This window comes from Chrysochloris asiatica, unplaced genomic scaffold (assembly GCF_000296735.1).
Source record: "Chrysochloris asiatica unplaced genomic scaffold, ChrAsi1.0 scaffold00042, whole genome shotgun sequence".
NCBI lineage: Eukaryota > Metazoa > Chordata > Mammalia > Afrosoricida > Chrysochloridae > Chrysochloris > Chrysochloris asiatica.
The window spans coordinates 16211222-16231758 of record NW_006408560.1 but is presented as its reverse complement, the minus strand read 5'-3'; the positions used below and the strand labels follow the sequence as shown (position 1 = coordinate 16231758).

General features: G+C 44.0%; 1 protein-coding gene across 1 annotated transcript; it reads left to right on the top strand.

Moving 5' to 3' along the window:
• The first annotated feature begins 772 nt into the window (after positions 1–772).
• Positions 773–13329, top strand: ETV3 (ets variant 3). The gene is made up of 5 exons (XM_006861612.1): positions 773–1055; positions 2935–2993; positions 3605–3842; positions 5093–5208; positions 11995–13329. Exons 2-5 carry the CDS (start codon positions 2948–2950, stop codon positions 13137–13139), a joined length of 1545 nt encoding a protein of 514 aa, XP_006861674.1. The 5' UTR covers positions 773–1055; positions 2935–2947; the 3' UTR covers positions 13140–13329.
• Positions 13330–20537: the final 7208 nt, after the last annotated feature.

The following is a 20537-nucleotide window of genomic DNA, read 5'->3' as shown; positions in this document are numbered from 1 at the left end:
CTCAAAGCGTTCCATTCTTCTTCAATCCCATCTGTCTTCTGCACCTCCTCCACACTCATTCTTTATTTCTAATTTGTTTAACCTTTCCTGATCGCTACTCCTCCCTCCTTTCTTCTGCCTCTGAAGTAAAACTAGGCCTGGACACTACTCAGAAATCTGGGGTGGGGGTGGAGGCAAAGTAGGAGTTCTTGAGATCCTTTACCACTAATGAGCCTGAAAAGAAAAAGATGCTTTAGACAATACTTGTAATTGCTTGAGGAGGAACAAAGAGTGGAAGAAAAAGAAAGCGGTATGTCTGAATGACAGAGAAAAGACATCAGCGCAAGTTAAAACTAAATGCAGAGGGATGGGGGGAAAACCGGATTTTACGAGCGGGAAATACCAAAGCAATGGGCTTCAGAGCAAGCGTCACGGCTTCTTTAAAAAGTCTATGAAAGGGCCCTTTCTTAGAGGATAAGGAATTCTCTAAGGAGCCGGCGGGTCCTCTCTTCTCATTGAAGGCTCTCCTCCCTGGGAGGTCGCAGAGCCCTTTTCTGGAGAACCGAGGCCCGCTCTTAGCTTTCCTCCAGGACCTTCCCAGTGTAGTATGCGGGGTCCCTTCCTGCGACAGATGGGACTCCCGGTGCCTGCCGCACGACGCCGCGTCGCACCCCCTCGCAATGCGTCAATCCTCAGGTTCTTGCAGAACTCCCATTCAAAGGCCGAACCCGGCCGCCCGCTGCGAGCGTGCACTACGTGCCCCCGCAGCGTGACGCACGCGCCGCGCCGGGGCGGATGCACGGATGCGCGGCGGGAGGCGCGCACGCAGGAGGCGGAGTGCGGGCGGAAGTCGGCGTCTACGGAAAGGAGAAAGGAAAGGGAGACGCGGCTGGGTGCGGCGCAGCGCGGAGAGGCTGGGAGACCCGCGGGAAGACACCGCCTTCTCCCCCGCCCTCTCTGCTGAGGATGGAAGTGACGAAAGCCGCCGAGGAGGTCACTTCCTGCTGGGGTGGATGAGGAGGAGCCGGAGACGCCGCTGAGGAGACCGGACCGAAGACGGACCGTGCTGGGGAGAGGTGAGTACCGGCCTCGTCGCCGCCTCCAGGCTCCTCTGGGCCGGCCTCGCGGACCTCGGTGGGAACGGTGTCGCAGAGGTCGAGGCCACCCGTGGGCCGCGAGCCCAGCCAACCGGGCCTCACCCAGCGCGGGGGGCGGGGGAAAGGAGGGGGCCCCCTGTCTGAGTGCGACGGAGACCGAGGGCTGCGTTCGTGCCTTGGCTCCGCGGAGCGCCGAGGCCACGGAGTGAGGGCGGCCCGGCCAGGAGGCGAGTAGAGGGAGACAGTGGAAGCAGCGTACGCCGGGCCTGGAGCTGCAGCGGGGTGGGGGTGGGGGCGCAGCTCCAGAATGTGCGTGCCGCCCAGATCGGGGAATGGGCGCGATCCGAGGAAGGGCCTGGGGCCTGGAGTTTGCGGAGTCAGACGAGTGGTCCTTCTTGTACAGTGTGTGCGTTTTTGAAAGGCATAGTGAGGCACCTCCGAGCTCCTGGGGGACCGAGGGCACCTGCGTAGGGGAAATCAGGGAGCCGGGCTGCTAAAGGGAGACCTCTTCGGCAAATCATCGTGGTAGGGGCGTTTGGCCCCCCGAGTCTTGGTGGTTGGCAGAGCATTCCTGTGGCAGGATGAAGGCCCCGCAATCCACCAGCGCAGTCTAGGAGTCAGTCCAGGGCAGCTTCCTGGAGCTGTGGGGAAATCCGTGCTTTTCCTCCTTCATTGTCACTGAGATGTGAGCAGCCTCGAGAGGAAGCTCTGGTGCCTTGTTATTGTATAGACAGACAGAGACGAGTGTGTGTGTGTTTTCATTCTTTTGGGATACTTATCTCCGCTCTCTGGTTTTACAGACTGGGACAGGAAAATAATGTAAAGCATCAAAGGGAATATTAAGAGAAATTTCCAAGAGTAGGAATTTTCCCCCACCCCACTCTGGGGCCACCGAGGCACCTACATTCCCCCAGATTCCTGCTTATGTGGGTGTAGAGGACCTAGCACCCACCTAGGGAACAGTGATTTGTCCCATCCCTACTCACACATAATTGTACCTTTCCCTCCTGTTTGCTAGAGGTGATGGACACAGAGTTGTTTGCTTCTTGGAACAGGAAATTATTGAGGAACTGTAAATTTGGATGAAATAAATTCAGATTGCAGCAAGGCTACCCTCTCTTATGTAGAACAGAAGACCCCCTTCCTCTTATCATAGTCTTGTTAAAGGAAGAGAATGTCTTTTAATGTTTTTTTTCTTCAAAAAGATTTCAGAGTGTGTATGTGAGTACTTCTAGTATAGAGTGACTGTACATATGACATTACGTGTTTACTTCCTGTATCCCAGGGTATTTTTCTGGGGGTGGGGGCAGTTTCTGGCTGGGAGGAGTTTTTCTTCTTCCATCTCACATAATTCTGTAAAATAAATCAAAATCAGATGTTCATTCTTGAGTGGGAATCAGATGGATTTGGATTTTTTTTTTTTTTTTTAAATCCTTTTTTAAACTGGTACATCTGAGTGAACTCAGTCTTGTGTATCTTGGCATCTGCGCCTGTCTAGTAATAGAAGACAAACTGTTTAACTTGTTTTGGCTGCTTTTTTGGACCTGTTTCTGTGTAGCCTTCCTTTTTTACTTTTGAAAGGCTGGTCAAGAGGAAAAAAGCAAATATTAAACACTGTGTTTACAGTTTGTGGTTTAAAGTCAGGTGAGAGATAATTATGGCTTTTGAAGCTGATGACCTGAGGAATATCATTTGATGACTTGGGGATTAGCAGTTTGGAGGTGACATGTTTGAAAGAGAGAGGGTTGCATAAAGAGGGAAAGACAGGGAAAATGAAGGTTGGAAAGACTGTGCCAGAAAACCTTGGGAGGATAATAAATAGCATCTTGAAGTAATTGTTATGGCTTGTGTCTTTCAGCAGGAGGGTGAAAATGAAAGCAGGCTGTAGCATCGTGGAAAAGCCAGAAGCAGGTGGAGGTGAGCAGAAGAAATTAATCATCTTTGATGTGCCTAGAACGTTCCTCAGTTGTTACTGTTCTCTCCACTTGGGCTCTGTTCACAAGTGCTAAACCAAAACTGAACCTCTTGACTGGGTGGTTAGGATGCAACTTGAACAGTCGTAGGCTTGTTTCCTATGGATGTATATTTACTATATCTGATCCCCAGACCCTTGTTCTTTTCTTTTGAGTCGCTTTCCTGTTAAAGCTATGATTCCAATCTTTGGAGTAAGGGGTGCTCAGCTTTATTTTCCTGAAACACTAGTTTCCCTTTCTTGTTTGTTCCCTTGGGGACTTTCATGCCCTTAGAGAAAAGAGGTATGGGGTTCTCTAATACTTGAAAGGATAAGAGAATAGATGGATATCTGGGTGCTGCTGCCCAACCCTTATCAGATTTAACAACTGCCACAAGAATAGGTAACTTCTTTGTGCTTTCCTCACCCTGTTATGGTTAGCCCAAGCTGCCAGAGTGTTTATGGCATGTTTGCAAAGCACTCTAGAGATTCTGAGCAGTGGAATGTGAAGGAAGGGATACTGGTATGCTTTTACCTACCTCCTGACTACCTTGATCGTGCCCTTTTCATATTAAAGGATATCAGTTTCCTGACTGGGCCTATAAAACAGAGTCGTCCCCAGGCTCCCGGCAGATCCAACTGTGGCACTTCATCCTCGAGCTGCTACAGAAGGAGGAATTCCGCCATGTCATTGCCTGGCAGCAGGGAGAGTATGGGGAGTTTGTCATCAAGGACCCAGATGAAGTGGCCCGCCTCTGGGGCCGGAGGAAGTGCAAACCACAGATGAATTATGACAAGCTGAGCCGGGCCCTAAGGTAAGGGAAAGAATTCCCCAATTTCTGGTGTTAACAGATTGGAAGGAGACTAAACAATTTGGTGAGTGTTAGATAAAAAGTGTATCAGGTGATAAGAGACTACACTATGTAAGTGAATAATGTGTATCGTTCAGGTGGGAGTAGCAGAGCTGTTAAATCTGAGTAGCACAGGCACAGAAGAAAAGGCATATCTTTGGTTTATATGTAGGAGGGATCTCCAACATGGTTGGCACTAGATCCTGACAGACAGCCGATTCTGCTCTGTAGTGGGCGAGAGTGTATGGTGAAACATGGATTAGAGCTCATTTGTAATCCAAAGAGTTAGTATAGACCTCCGTGTTGGGAATCTGTTAGAATTTGTTTTGGGGGGGCTCCCTTGGAAGAAATCAGAAACATGGGGAAGAAAGCATGTAGGAGGATGACTAACAGTTATCTCACTGAATGGCATTGACCTAGCTATTCAAGAACTTTATGGCTTGGTTGTCACTCTCCAACATGTCTAGCAACTGCTCACTGCAAGCTTTCTCCATTTCTCTTTTTCCCATGACATTCCTTAAGTTTTATAAGCCGTTAGCCCCCTAGAGGCCAGAAAGCCATTTGTGACCTGTCCTACTAAATATATGTGAGATTAAGTATTCCAGTTACTTTGACGTTCCTTGCCTTGCCTCATTCTTTGTGGCCCTGAATGTAAAATCTGGGCAGCAGCTCTCCTGGAGCCTTTCACATCCCTTTGAGTCTTTGAAGGTGAAGCTGTTATTTTCCGTATCAGGGTATACTATTGTTTGACCTGCCACCATAAAACACTTCTACATTCCTTTGTCTGTGCCTTGAGCTTACTGCCTCAAGACTAACCACATCAGATCCTCCCAAGAGACTTGTTTTGCCCCCACTTGGGCAAAGCAGAAAAGAGAAACTCGGCAGTTAGTGATATACAGTAGTGGGAACAGGAAGGAAATGAACTATAGAGTTGAAATTGTAGAGAGATGGTGAAGACAGGTGATTGGGGCTAGGATAGGTGATCTGGTTCTTAAAATGAAGTTGTTTTTGTAAAATTAACCAAACTTTTTTGAAAATAATTAGATGGGAAAAGCAAGCTCTTAGATATTCCAGTTCTAACAGCTGCAAAAGAATGATCGCGATGTTTGTCAGTAATACTTAGAGCAAGAATTATTGGCCTTAATGTTTACCTACATGTATCAAGAAATGTCAATAACTAGCAGATAAATTGATACATGCTCCTCTTTTCACAGATACTATTACAATAAGAGGATCCTTCATAAAACAAAAGGCAAAAGGTTTACTTATAAATTTAACTTCAACAAGCTGGTGATGCCCAACTACCCATTCATCAACATTCGTTCAAGTGGTAAGATACAAACTCTCTTGGTGGGGAATGAAGCTTGAGTGGGGGAGCAATAATCTTAAAAACCCAAGTCTAAGAGGATTTTGTTGTAGTGTTCCGTGGAGTCACTTCCGACTCAGCAATACTATATACATGGTGAGTTTGAACCACCAACTTGCCAATAGCAGTCCAGTGCTTAGAGCCACACCAGGACTCCAAGAGAATTTTAGAAACAAAATTAATGTTGTCCTTTGGATTGCCTCAGTGTTCTTGCTCAGGTTTCCCACTCATCTCATAAAGGAGAGTAATAAACTAGGCATTATCAAGTCTAGTTCATTTCATTTGGTTCCCTTTTCTGCATATAATTTGTAATTTCTTAAACATTATTAACACTATCCTCTTTAAGAATGATGCTCCATTAGTCTGTGTTTTAACACCCCCACCCAGTGACTCTTTCATACACGGGAGCCTGCTGCTCTACAGACACTTCCGATTTTCTATGAAACTACCAACTCTCCCTTATCAAGTGAATATCATCAAAACCACAGCATCCTTGATCAGAGAAGGGGAGGTTCGCATGTTTGCAGTGAAAAGCAATGTCTTTGATCTGCACCAACAAGTCCTCAGAGCCAAGCTCTGGGGTTACTTGACCTCTCCCTTAAGTACAGCAGGGCTTCCCCTCTAGGCTCTCTGGGTTACAACTTATCGTCACAGCTCCTCACAGAGGTTTTAAGTCAGCTTCTCTTGCTGCAAAAGGCAGTCTCTTAGAAGTTTTTTTTTTCTATTTTAATGCAAATCATACCCTTGCCCAAGAAAATGGATTGTACTTAATTGTTTTCTGGCCAGTCTCTCAATACTCTGTCTTGGTTACAGTGTGTGTTAAGTAAAGAAAGCCAAACCCGATTCTGCAGTAATACAATTTCTCCGAGAAAAACTGGAAGAAACCTGAAAAATTAAAGTGGGGGTGTGGCTGAGAGACTGTAATGCTGAGATCCACTGCAGATATGTAATTACTACACACAACAAGTTAGGGCAGTTTTAGCTTGACTCTGCTATCATTACAGTTCCATCTTTCCTCCTGTAGCCACTCCCTCCTGTCCCTGGGGCATGCATTTGAAAAAAAAAGTATTGGAATGCATCTCTCTAATTACAACCTGTTTTCTTTCCTTGTGCCTGGGGGAGAGGCGTTAGGAAATCAAACCTGTTCTAGCCACTGGAATCCTGTTTCCTCTATTTCTCACTCTCTCCACCTCCCTGTGCACCTGGGAAAGGGACTGGGATTCTAGGTGGATATGCCATAAACACACACAAAAGAGCCTCATACGTCTTGCCTTTGACCTCTTTTTGTCTAGTAAAACCTCGAAGTCCGGCCACGTGGACAACCTGGAATGGCGCGTCCATCCATTAGCCCTTGTGAATAACGATTTTCAAGGACAGTGAAATACGGATCCTCACTAACACTGTTAGGGTGGAAACATAACAGTAGTAGCCAGTGCAGCCTTTTCTGCCTACAGGCTATTGAACCAACAGTGATCCTTAACTAAGCTCGAGATTTTAATCAAAAGGTCAAAGGGAAAACAAAACAGTTTACATTTCTTTTGGGCATACTACTTGGTTGTTTACAAGTAGCTATAAAGAACTTATTTGAGTGCCCTTGAGTCAATTCTGACCCATAGCGACCCTGAATAGGGTTTACAAGGAGCAGTTGGTGAGCTTGAACCACCAATCTTGCAGTTCAAACTACTTTACAGTCTGACACATTAGCCCACAGCACCACACCAGCACTGTATAATTAGCACTGGATTTTGAACCACAAGGTAGACAGTTCAAAACCCACCAGCTGTTCCTTGAAAATCCTATACAGGGTCACTGTGAGTCAGAACCAACTCAACGGCACCCAACAACAACAATAACATTTAACCTCTCATCCCTGTAAAAGTGTATGTCTTGTTACCCACATTTTACAAACTATAGCATGAAGAATGGAGGACAGCAAAATATAAGATCACAATGGGTTGAATATAGTTATCTACTGAACAGTGTCTTTAGCAACAATTCCTGAGAGATTTAGCTTTTGAAATCTAGTTTGTATCAAATAGGACATTCCCCTAAGAAGTTGTTTAGTGTTGTCGAGTTGGTTCTGAACCATAGCGACCCTGTATAGGGTTTCTGAGGAGCAGCTTGTGAGCTTGAACTGCCAACCTTGCAGTTTAAATGGTTTTACAGTCGAGCACATTAACCCACAGTGCCACACCGGGACTCCCCCCTAAGAAGTGGGTGGTGGTTATGTGCCGGAGGGTCAGTTCCGACTCATAGCAACCCTGTACAGGGTTTCTGAGACTTAAGTTTTTACGGGAGCAGAAAGCTTCAGCTTTCTCCTGTAGAACAGCTGGTAGTTTTGAAATGCTGACTTTGTGGTTCGCAACCCCGATTCGTAAACACTACGCTATCAGAGCTCCTTCCACTAAGTTGTTGTTTGGTACCAGCTCATAGTGACCTTATGCACAGCAGAATGAAACACTGCCCAATCCTGGGCCAACCTCACTACTGTTTCCATGCTTGAGTCCATCGATGCCACATGGCCAGTCAATCTCATTGGGGGTCTTCCTCTTTTTCTCTGACCCTCCAACTTACCAAACATGATATCCTTCTCCAGCAACTTGTCCCTCCTGATAGTATGTCCAAAGTATGAGAGACGAAGTTTGGACATCTTGGCCTCCAAGGAGCACTCTGACTGCATTTCTTCCAACACAGATCTGTTGGTTCTTTGGCAGCCTATGGCACTTTCAATATTCTCCTCCAATACCATAACTCAGAGGCATCAATTCTTCTACGGTCTTCCTTATTTACTCTCCAGCTTTTACATGCATATGAAGTTACTGAAAGTACCTTGGCTTGGGTATTGTTGTATAAACTTAGATCCTGGAGACCAGTGGATCTAAACTGATAACAGTTTTAAAACTGAAAGTAATAAGCTGATTGTAACATATCCAAATAGTACAGAAATGTAGAAAGTAAAGTGAATGTTGTTTTCTCTTCCCCTCTAATCCTTCTCACAGTTACCATTTTGGGTAGACTTTTTATCACTAGAAGCTTCCTATGAAATACAAAAAATATTTTTGAATGTTTACTTGTATTTGTGTAAAAAATACTGGAGCGGCATAAATGACGCTAGTCAAAAATGGTTGTCTATCGGAGGGAGGCAAGACATAGCAGTTCAAGGATGGACTTGTGACCTCACACTCTGGCTTCCCACTTCTGTCCCCACCCTTGGTTTGTTTTTGGTGTTTGTTTGTTTGTTTAAAAAGGCTTTAAACCTACAGAAAAATTGGAAAAAATAGAATGGTGATTATCAATATATCTTAATCTAGATTCACTAATGATTAACATTTTAAAAAAATCTTTAGAGATTAAGTTGCAGACTTCTGTAACTTCACCCCTATGCACTTCAGGATGTAGCTCCCAAAAACATTCTCCTCCATAGCCACAATCACACTCAGAAAGTTCACCATTACTCTTAATATTATCTAAGGAGCTCTGGTAGCGTAATGGTTACGAGTCGGGCTGCAAACCTCAAGGTCAGCAGTGAGAAACTACCAGCTGCTCTGTGGGAGAAAGATGAGGCTTTCTGCTCCCATAAAGATTTACAGCCTCGGAAACCCTGTACAGGGCCGCTATGAGTTGGAACCAACTCCACGGCACATAACAACAACATTATCTAGTATATACTACATAATCAAATGATCTGTACCTTTTTAAAATGTTTGTTTTTGAGCCATGACAACTAATAATTACTAAAACATTTCATTTGTTTTAACAAATATTTACATATAATTTGCTGTGTGCCAGTCACTCTTACGGAGTCCTGGTTTGGCACTGTAGCATAAGCACTGGACTACTAACTGCAAGGTTGTGGTTCAGACCCACCAACTGCTCTTTAGAAACCCCATATAGGGTCGCTGTGAGTTGGAAGCAACTCATCAGCACTAAACAACAGCAATCATTATTATAAAACTCCTTTAATCCTTATAACGTGAGGACTGGTTCTGTTAGCCTCATTTTACAGGTAAGAACAGATATATCTGGTAAGTCGTTGTCCAGAGTCTCACAGTTAGCAAGGATTGGGGCCAGGATTTGAACCTAGGCAGAGCCATTATGTTTTCCATTTTCCCAGCGGGTCAAAGACTCCAGTTTGTGATTTAAACAAGCCACAAGATAGAAAGTACCAGAACTGAGGTTCAACCCCAGATTTTCTAACTCTCCACAGATTTCATAGTAGCTATGATGCAAGGTTGGTGGTTCAAGCTCACCAGCTGCTCCTCGGAAACCCTATACAGGGTCGCTATGGGTCGGAACTGACTCGACGACACTTAACAACAACGTATGATGATGATCTTCTTACAAAGTAGTAAAAAAAAATTCCCCTCAAAGAAAATCTTAGATTTGATATATCAGCAAATAAAAATAGGGCTGCTCCAATTAATTAGAGGTAAGAGGACCAGAATGCTACTTTCCCCGCATTGCTCCTACATCTTGCCTGCCTTTGTTCCTCCTAAATACATTTAGGAAGTACTTTGGATTAATTCTCTCTGCAGGTTTACATTATACTTTAGCATGTGTAAAAATTAAAAGTCCTCCAATCCATGAAGAAAAACACAACCACTTTTAACCAAGCATTTCTTAAATTATTTAGGATACAGAATCCCCTACATTATACTTAACTATTCCTTCAGAACACATAGGAGTATTTTGCTTTGCTTGTGAATGGGTGTTCTCTAATACAAAGTCAAAAATCAAAGAGTAGAATTTCGGCCACTATAATGACTGGTAGAAGAAATACTTGGTTTGAGACCTTCTTGGCTCTATTCAAATCATATACAAGGTCATTCATCTATTTTTTCCTAACTTTAAGGTTTAAACAAGTAACACCTCTCTGCCTTTGAAAAAAATGTAAAGTCCTACAGAACATACTTTGGAATACCAGTTTGGGAAATGGTGCTCAGTCACAATGTTACTCAGTCCTGTGTGTGCAGAAAGCTATGGCCTTGCACATATCAGCCAATTCCAGGTTCATATCTGAGGATGACTCCATTATACCAAGAATAGAAAAAAAGGCAGTTAATTAGGAACGGTTCCTAACTACACCATATCATATGCACCTTGTTTTGTTTCTTCACCTAGATCTATCACTTTTACATTTTTGTGTTTTCTATTTTTCCTTTTTTTGTATTTCTACTGTAGCTCTGTCTCAGAGTGTCAGTGGTAGAAGCCACCCACACCCCCCAAGATACCTGAGGCCTCAGATAGCATACCTTTCTTTATCAGAAGGATCTTTTGGTCAAATTTAGAACTTGTAAACCTCTGAAATGACATGCTTACCACAGTGGTGGTTTCCACTTTATTGTTGTTATTATGTGCCATACAGTCAGTTCTGGCCCATAGCAACCCTGAACAGGATTTCCAAGGCTGTAAATCTTTACAGGAGCAGAGAGCCTCATCTTTTTCCCGCGGAGCAGCAGGTAGTTTCGAACTGCTGACCTTGCTGTTTGCAACCCGTTTCGTAACCACTACGCTACCAGATACTACAGCTTAAAATTTTAGCAAGCAAATTTGGGCCAGGGAGTCCATAGGTCCTAGATTTTCTCTCGACTTCTTCAGTGCTTGAAGTTGGTGATTGTGTGTCATATGAGTTGGTTCCAACTCATAACGACTCTGGATACAGTTTCTAACACAGTAAATCTTTATGGGAGCAGAAAACCTTACTTTTCTCCCACAAAGCAGCTGGTAGATTCAAACTGCTGACCTTGTGGTTAACAGCCCAACTCGTAACCCACTACACTGCATGGGCACCTTTGAAAGTAGGATCGTGTTAAGTTCTTTCAAGTCGGTTCTGACTCATAGCACCGTTATATAGGGTTTCTGAGGAGCAGCTGGTGAGGTTTAACCTCTGACCTTACAGTTAAACTGACCTTGAAGTCTACCACATTAACCAGATGAACATATTATATAGCATTTGCTAGAGAAATATAGATTTGAAGAGATTTAAAAATGTCTTCAGTTTGAATCTCTGACATGATGGTATATCAGAAATGATGAAAGGTGTGCTATGAGATCTTACGTTAACAAACATCATGGCTTTGTTTTTAATGTGTTTTTGTTAAAATATGCATGAGATATGTTTGTGTGAGATACACAGTATCTGGATGTTTTCAGTGTATTTTTTTTATAGAAATAGCCAAAAGTATGAAAATGTTAACTGCCATTGAGTCAGGTCCAACTCATAGTGACCCTGTATAGGGTTTCTGAGGCATGACTGTTGAGTTGGAACCGCTAACATTAGGCACCTAATAATTCAGTTCCTGATAATTCCCTGAACTGCTGGGAAAACAGTTATAAACAAGAGAAATTCCCTGTCCTCGTGGCAATTATAGTAGACTGTAGATAAACAAGTAGCTGTGAGCACTGTGAGGACAATAAAGGTGGCCAGTAAATTATGTAAAGGAAGCTGAGCAATAGTTACTAGGAAGATAGAGGATTGTGGGATTCATTCTAGCTGAAATGCTTGTTTCCTGTTTCTCTGAAACATTTTGCAGTTGTTGTTCGTGCCATATGGAGTTGATTCTGGCTCATAGTGACCCCGATTAGGGTTTCTGAGGAGTCGCTGGTGGATTTGAACTGCTGATCTGTGTTTAGTAGACCAGTACTTGAACCTACAGCACCATAATAGGCGCTTACTTAGCTTAAATAAAAATGAGGAGAGAGAATGGCCATACCTCTAATGCAGCCTTTTGTCCTTTTCCACCATCACAGGTGTGGTTCCCCAGAGTGCACCACCAGTGCCAACAGCTTCCTCCCGATTCCATTTCCCACCTCTGGACTCCCATTCGCCAACTAGTGATGTGCAGCCAGGGCGAGGGTTCTCTGCTGGCTCCCTAACTACTTCTGGCCATGAGTCTTTGAGTGATGGCTCTGACAGGAAGGCGGAGCTTTCAGAGCTGGAGGACGGCTCAGCCACTGACTGGCGCCGGGGCGTGGATCTCCTGTCCTCCCGGAATGCTGTTAGTGGAGGAGGGATTGGCCATCAGAAACGCAAGCCTGACATAATGCTTCCTCTGTTCACTAGGCCAGGGATGTACCCTGACCCCCACAGCCCCTTCGCTGTCTCTCCACTTCCTGGCCGTGGCAGTGTCCTTAATGTCCCCATTTCACCAGCCCTCTCTCTGACTCCCACCATCTTCTCCTATAGTCCATCCCCAGGCCTAAGCCCCTTCACCAGCAGCAGCTGCTTCTCCTTCAACCCTGAGGAAATGAAACACTACCTTCATTCACAAGCCTGTTCTGTGTTCAACTACCACCTGAGTCCCAGGACTTTCCCCCGTTACCCAGGGCTCATGGTTCCACCCCTGCAGTGCCAAATGCATCCAGAGGAGTCAACCCAGTTTTCTATCAAGCTGCAGCCCCCACCAGTTGGGCGGAAGAACCGAGAGAGGGTTGAGACCAGTGAAGAGTCAGCGCCTGTCAGTGCTCCCACTGTGGCCCCTATCCCCCCAAGAATTAAGGTGGAGCCTGCTTCTGAAAAGGATCCGGAGAGTCTTAGGCAATCTGCACAAGAGAAGGAGGAGCACACTCAAGAAGAGGGCGCTGTGCTGAGGACGACCATGGAAGCCGAGAAAGGCACCATCTTTGCCCGCCCAGCTGCACCGCCTACCTGGCCCTCTGTACCCACTAGTACCCCAAATGAAGAACCCCTAGAGGTGACTGAAGACAGTGAGGACAGGCCTGGCAAAGAGCCTAGTGCACCTGAGAAGAAAGAAGATGCCCTGATGCCCCCAAAGCTTCGATTGAAGCGGCGCTGGAATGATGACCCAGAAGCACGAGAGCTGAGTAAGAATGGCAAGTTCCTCTGGAATGGGTCAGGACCCCGGGGACTGGCAGCAGCAGCTGCTGATGCCTAGAACTGGAAGTGGATTGGAAGCTGTTTATACTATAATCAAATACATACATGTATTTATGTAGCAAGATTCCAGGGTGGGGGGGTGGGGAGGGAGGGAGGGAGGGAGTTAGACTGGTTTGATCATTCTAGGGGCATAGACTTGTATTTTTATGTTTGGGGGATGGGATGGGGGTCTCTTTTGTTGTAAATTAAGTGGGATATGAACACACTTTTTTCCTGGTGAGTAGGACATGGGGAGGATGTTGGACTGAAAGGAGGAGCCTCCGTTTCCTGTTGAGGCCTACACTTAGTGGAAGAAACTTCTAAAGGGCCAAGATAAACTTTATGGTCCCATGGTAGATCAGGTTCCAGACGGCTTTCTTTTCTATTATTTATATATGGAAAGTCATTTGATGAATTTATTTTTCTCTTTTTGCTCTTGAGAGACATGCATAAAAGGGAAGGGAGCATGGTTAGGAGGTTGAGCAGTGAGAGATCATTGTTAATAAGTATTTTACCTGAAATGTTCCTTTATAATTGTTTCAGGGGAGGAATAAGATAATCTCAGTCTTACTTGGAGGGAGGAGGAGGTGGTTCAGATGTTCTGATTACTTTTTCCTTATCATTGGTTGGCATTTCTTCTTTTCCTTTTTTTAAAAAAAATGTTTTCAGGAAACAAACGTAATGCCAATTTGTGGGGCTTGGAAGGCACAGGAGCTGTCATGTCCCAGCTGCTGTGAGTTTCATGGACTTTTCACCTACTTCACCTATTAAAGAAGCCATGAGGAGTTTTAAACTCTTGTTCAGGGAAGAAAAGAAGAGGGCAGGAGGAAGTAACCCAATGCCTTTAAAAAAAAAAATGACCTTCAATTTTTCCTTTTCCATTGTGGGTTTGGAAAGCCAAACCAATGTATGACTGAGTGAACTACACTCACTGAGGCATGACAACATTGTTGAAAATGTCTTTACATGATGTCTGGTTCTCTTATCTTTTCTTAGGTCAAGCCTTAACTATGAACATACTTTAACATGATACGGGTCTGTCAACATAAACCTGTAAAAGGACACGGACAACTTTTCAGATAACTGAGGAATGTTGAGACATGGTTAGATTTCTAGCTGGTAGTTAGTCATCCCCTCTTGATGTTATTTAGATGGGTAACAGAAAGGCAAGATTATGGGATTTAAAAGGCAGATGGTCCCCGAAAATGCAGAAGCTAGCTGGGTTACAAATAAATGTTTGTTTGTTGAAACCTAAGGGAGACGTGGACAGAAGACAACCAGCTAAGAAAAGACCTTGTATGAATGTTAGAGTTGGTGTCTGTCCTGTTGTGTTGCCATTCTTGCCATTCCCATTTCCCTAGAATGTTCTACATGAGACTCCAGATTACAGACAGTGAGGAATTATTTCTTCATGGGGAATTCCCTTCCAGCAACTTCAAAAGAACAGGAAAGTACTGATCTACATGAAACAAGAGGGGGCCTGGGCTAAGGGCAGAAAGAAAGCAGCAGGCAGCTGTGTATTCGCGGGTGTGCCTGCAGGTGTGTGTACGTGCGGACTGATTGTGGTTCAGATTGGCCCAACAGCAGGGAGAGGGAAAAGGACTGATGGGGGCAACAGGTGAGTATGAGGATGGGGTTTGGAATTGAAGAGATTCCTGACAACTCCACCTTAGCCTCAATAAGCTGTATGCTAGGACATGTTTGAAGGTTGTCTTTTATAATGGTAGGGGACATTGTTTTCTTTTTAGACTGGACTGCATACATGACAGAGGAGCTAAGGAAAGGTTAGCAGGTGAGTGAGTTATTAGATGGCCTAGGATGACGTAGGGCCATCTTGTTATTTCTTAGAAGCGCACCCTCCTTGTTTGATTCAGATTCCATGAGTGACTTGTCTTTCCTCAGAAAAGCGGTTGGGAGAGTGATCCCTAGCAACTCAGGCTTTCAGGCTACCTTTGGTGGTTGTGTTTTTGTCAGTTTCTTTCTCTGCACCTTGACTTACCTCTGAATCAGAAAGTAAACCCAGTCAGGTGGAGGAGGGGTCTCTGCTTGGCATTGCCCTATCTTAACCAGGGAGGCTCGCTGGCCACCCTCTCCTAGAGGGAGAGCCAGCAGGTGTATGAACTCAGGAATAGAAACATGAGGCCTTTAAATTAAAAGAGGGAAAGAAATCCATGATGCATACCTGTAACCCCCTAGAACCCAAGTGCCAGAACTAATTCCTAGATGCTGCTTCTGTTTGAACAAAATGTCACTCATTTTACACTTGGAAGAAAAAAACACTCAAAAATGTTCAACTCCATAGAAAAAAATTGTTTTTGGCTTTAAGAACTTATTTGGTGTTAACTGTTTCCTTTGATTTCCATTCTGCTCATAAATTGTTGGTTGGTTTGCACTGCACACTGGGGTGGTGGGGGCAGGTCCTAAATACAGAGCTGAGCCTGTGCTTACTCAGAAAGTGGACCCGGGAATGTGGTGGTTAAGTTGTTTTCTGGGGAAAGAGGTGGGAGATAGTGTCTCTCCCTGACCCCACTCCCAGCAGCCAGCCTGGCACAAAGCTAGGCCTTACTCTTTTAGAGCATCTCGTCACTATCCAACAGCAGGTGGCAAAGGGGGACAAAACGAGACCAAATTTCTCCCATTTTCCCCAGGTTTTGCTGTGCCAAATAATTAAAACCTTGCGACTAAAAATATAATTTCACTAATCAAGAACTTGTTTATGGAAACAGATTGCTTTTTATAGCTGTTAGTTGGGGTGGGGGAGTAAAAGTCTCTTAAAGGACATCTAACCTTGCTGAGCTCCCCTTTTTTTAAAAAGAGAATAGTGACATAAAAACAATTCACTAAGTCCCTTCACCCCAGCTTTTAAGCTGCATTGCATTAAACCTAACTTGCTGACTAACACAGGGGATTGCTGTACCCAAGACCTCCATGGGCCAAGAAACGTTCAGAAGCATTAAAAAAAAAAAAAAGTTGAAGTCTATCACTTGTCACCAAGTGGGTAGACTTAGTTGGCTGTTTGTCCTTTGTTTTTTTATTTATTCCGTAATTATGTTTGTGCTTTATGTTGTATAAACAGTAATGGAACTTTTTTTGTTGTTTAAAAGAAAAAACCTTTGATCTAATTCTTTCAAGAACTGTTCCATTTTTTAGTTTATTAGGGGGGAGGGGGAGTTACCACTTAATTTTGTTTTGAAATATTTCAGCATTCTTTTTTGAGTTACAAAATTGTGATGCAGGGATTTGTGAGTGAGACATTCACATGTGAAAGATGACTTCATTAGTTATCCACTAAAGCAGAATAAAGTGTGTATATGTACATAAAATGTAAGTAATCTTCATTGTGCAGTGCCTTTTAGATGTTCTACTTTCTATAAAGTCTTCAAATTTTTGCATATATATATTATATATATATGATGTAATGTTATAGAAATATATGTATAATATACATATTTTTTCCAGGGGTATCTGATAGCTCTGTATTTTGTTATGGAAGTTGAAAGAAAAAAGTATTTTACCTCAGAAATTAAAGTTAAATAAAAAAAAACTTTTAAGTAATGTTTGCTGAGTGTTGGTTTTGTTGTTCATCAAAAACCAGTATACACTGAGCAAGGGTGTCACACCGGAGAACTCTCCAAGTCAGTACCCATTCACCCCACCCCGTGTTTTCTTATTTCTTGCACAGCAAGTACTAACATAATAAGGAGGTCTCAGCAGTTTGGAGATTGTCAATTCTGTGGACTAATAGCTGTTGGCAGATTCCTAGGACAGCCGTGAAGCAAAATTGAGGCCAGGCATAAACTGGGAAATTTACTACTTCAAGACTTGTGAGGATTTGCTAAGAGTCTGTAACCAGACACAAAAGACCCATTTGTTTTATGATTTATCCAGAATTGGTAAATCCGTAGAGTCAATTTGGTAAATTAGTGGTTGGGGGAGGAGTGGGTTAATGAGTATGGGTTTCTTTTGGGGGTGATGAGAATGTTCTGGAATAAGTGGTGATAGTGATACAACATTGTGACTATATGGGAGAAAGATAACCCCTTAGATCACCGTATCTTTGTGATAACCTTCTGAGGTAGGTGCTGTGTTTAACTCCACTTTATAGAGGGAAACACTGAGTCACAGAAAAGTGGTATAACCATAAATCCAGCCTCGGTGCCTGCGCTCTTGACCACTCTGCTCTAAGCCCTCAGCAATACTAAACCCTCCTCCTCCACGTCACCTGGCCAGTACATGGTGGTGCCTTCAACATTCCACTCAGATGTCTGCTTCCAGGGACCTCTCTCAGGCAAGTCACGGACACCTCTGTTGTACAGCAGTCTGCCTTTCACAGTGCCACCACACGTCTGTCAGTGCTTCCCCTCTCTGGCTTGTCAGGGTTCTGTTTTCCAGTGCGTAGCCGGTTGCCTGGAGCCTGAGGATGCTTGATGTTTATTGAATAAGTGATTAACAAATATATGAAGGTCATTTGACAATTAGAACTGAGAAGGAAGGGCTAGGGAGTGAGGGTGCAGTTTGTAATGTGAAGACAGGCTGAAGGATGAGTTGGGGGTGCTGCAGTGTGTAGTAACTGGTCAAGTTTCCAGACCTTGACTGCCGAAGGGGGATGAACCTTGTGTATCCAGATTCTAGCATCAGCCTTCCCTCCAGGACCCTGCCCCTGAAACTATACCCTTCCTCTCTATCTTCAGTCTCTCTTCCCCTCTCTGCAACTATCCTCCCCTCTTTCAAACTTGCCACCCCTTTGGGTACACTTTGCTGAGTGGACGAGAAGAAAATGGACTGCAGTCATACCCCTCTCTAAGGAATTCTCTGACCTCCCGTTTTCCAGGACACCTGTAATTCTAGATAGAACCCTACCTATGGGCCTGCCTTGGATGTTTCCCTTCCTGATCCCTTTACTAGGAGTCAACCTCAGTTCCAGCTTCACTCACCTGCCCCCTTGTTACACTATATTAGACATATCCCCTTCTTGACCACTCTGCCCCAGTCACTGTTCCTGATCCCTAGGGAAGGAAGCCACTAGGTACTGACTCTAATCCCAGAGTCATTTTACTGGCTATGAGAACTTGGACAATTTGCAGAAGCTCTGACTGCCTGTTTCCCTGTTTTACAGGATTGTGAGGATTCAATTAGATGATGCACATAAAGCATTTAGTACCCCAAAGCATTTTTTTAATGATGTGACCAAGCTGGACTTTGTGCCTTCATATATACACTGCTTCACTGGCCCCTATTAAGAAGAGATAGGTACTGTGTTCCCTGTTTTACAGGTAAGAAGAGGCCCAGAATGGGTAAGCAATTTAACGTAGTGATTCAAAATAAGGTGTCCTAACTCCAAATCTCATACCACTGCCTCAGAGCGCAGAACACTTTTTCCTCCCAACCTCTAAAAATCAAGGTGCAGAAGTAAGGAGGGTCAACCAAGTGCTTAAGTTTCAGGCAACCTATTCCAACCTGGAACATTGAGACCATGACAAGGACCCAGAAAGCCCCTGCAAATAGGCCCAGGGGAAGGGAGCACATGGCTCTAGTCAAATGGTCTCCCTGTAGAGGGATAAAGCTCAAAGACTACAAAGGAGTTTTCTCAAAATGCAGAAGGCCTTGATAAGACCCGACCCACCAAGTCAACCTTGCCTGACAGGGAACCTGGGCCATGTCACTAGCAGGGAGAGCCCCACTGTCTCCAGTCCTCTGGCTCTAGAATCGGCATCTGGTGTAGGTAGACAATGGGAAGGTAGCGATAAACTCTGGATGCAGCCAAAGCAGTGGGTCGAGATTGGCAAGTGAAAGTAGTAGCATGACCCAGTTGCCATCAAATCAACTTCAACTCAAGGTTACCTCATGTGCTTCAAACCCCCCTGCCCCCATACTTCAGAGTAGACCTGCTCTATAGGGTTTTCATGTCTGACTTTTGGGAAGCAGATATCCAGGTATTGTTTTCCAAGTCACCTCTCGTTAGGTGCCCTCCAGTCAGTTCAGACTCACAGAACCCTACACACAATAGAAGGAAACGCTGCGCCATCCTCACAACTGTTATGTTTGAGCACAAGGTTGCTGTCAATCCATCACATGGAGGGTCTTCTTTTTCACTGACCTTCTGCTTTATCAAACATGATGTCCTCCTCCAGGGACTGCTCTCTCCTGACATTATGTCCAAAGTAAAAAAACATGAAGTCTTGCTATCCTTGCTTCTAAAGGCCCCTCCGACTGTACTTCTCCCAAGACTGATTTGTTCATTCTTCTGGCAGTCTATGGTACTTTGAATGTTCCTTGCCTACACCATAATTCAAATCAGTTCTGTGTTCTTCCTTATTCATTGTCCAACTTTCACATGCATATGAGACCATTGAAAATACCCTGGCTTGGCTCTTTGCTCTTGAACACTTTAAAGAGGTTTTTTTGCAGCAGATTTGCATAATGCTACTTCCATGAGCATTGATTGTGGAACCAAGCAAAACAAAATCTTTGACAACTTCAATCTTTTCTCCATTTTCATTTATCATGATGCTATTGATTGATCCAGTTTGTGAGGATATTTGTTTTCTTTACATTGAGCTGCAGTTCATATTGAAGGCTATAGTCTTTGATCTTCAACAGTAAGTATTTCAAGTCCTCTTGGCTTCCAGCAAGCAAGGTTGTGTCATCTGCATATCGCAGGTTGTTAATGAATCTCCCCCCTATCCTCATGCCACATTCTTCATATAATTCAGCTTCTCAGATTATATGCTTAGCATACAGATTGAGTAAGTATGGTGAAAAGACACAACCCTAAAGCCTACCTTTTCTGATTTTAAACTATTCAGCATCCCCTTGTTCTATTGACTGCTGCTTGGTCTATGTACTGATTCCTCATGAACACAATGAAATCTTCTGGAATATCCATTCTTCTCAATATTATCCATCATTTGTTATGATTCACTTAGTGCCTTTGCATAGTCGATAAAGCACTGGTATTCTCTGTTTTCCATCTGATATCAGCAACGATCCTCATTCCATGTCCTTTTCTGAATCCAGCTTGAATTTCCTTCAGCAAAATTTTACTTGCATGTGATATTAAAGATATGTAATGGTTTCTGCATTCTGTTGGTTCACCTCTCTTTGGAATAGGATCTCTTCCAATTGGTTAGCCAGGTAGCTGTCTTCCATGTTTACTGACAGATGAGTAATCAGTGCTGCATCAGTTTGTTGAAACATTTCCATTTGTATTCCATCAATTCCTGGAGCCTTGTTTTTTTACCAATGCCTTTAGTGATGCTTGGGCTTCTTCCTTCAGTACCATTGGTTCTTGATCATGTGCTACCTTTTGAAATGATTAAACATGGACCAGTTCTTTTTGGTACAGTGGCTCTGTGTATTCCTTGCATCTTCTTTTGATGTTTCCATCATCATTGAATATTTTGCCCATGTTGTTATT

Excerpts from the sequence above, each read along its gene's own strand:
- ETV3 (XM_006861612.1), top strand. The coding sequence starts at position 2,948 with ATGAAAGCAGGCTGTAGCATCGTGGAAAAGCCAGAAGCAGGTGGAG. Across the intron at positions 2,994-3,604 it reads AAAGCCAGAAGCAGGTGGAG|GATATCAGTTTCCTGACTGG; the intron begins GTGAGCAGAAGA and ends TTCATATTAAAG. Across the intron at positions 5,209-11,994 it reads CATCAACATTCGTTCAAGTG|GTGTGGTTCCCCAGAGTGCA; the intron begins GTAAGATACAAA and ends CCACCATCACAG.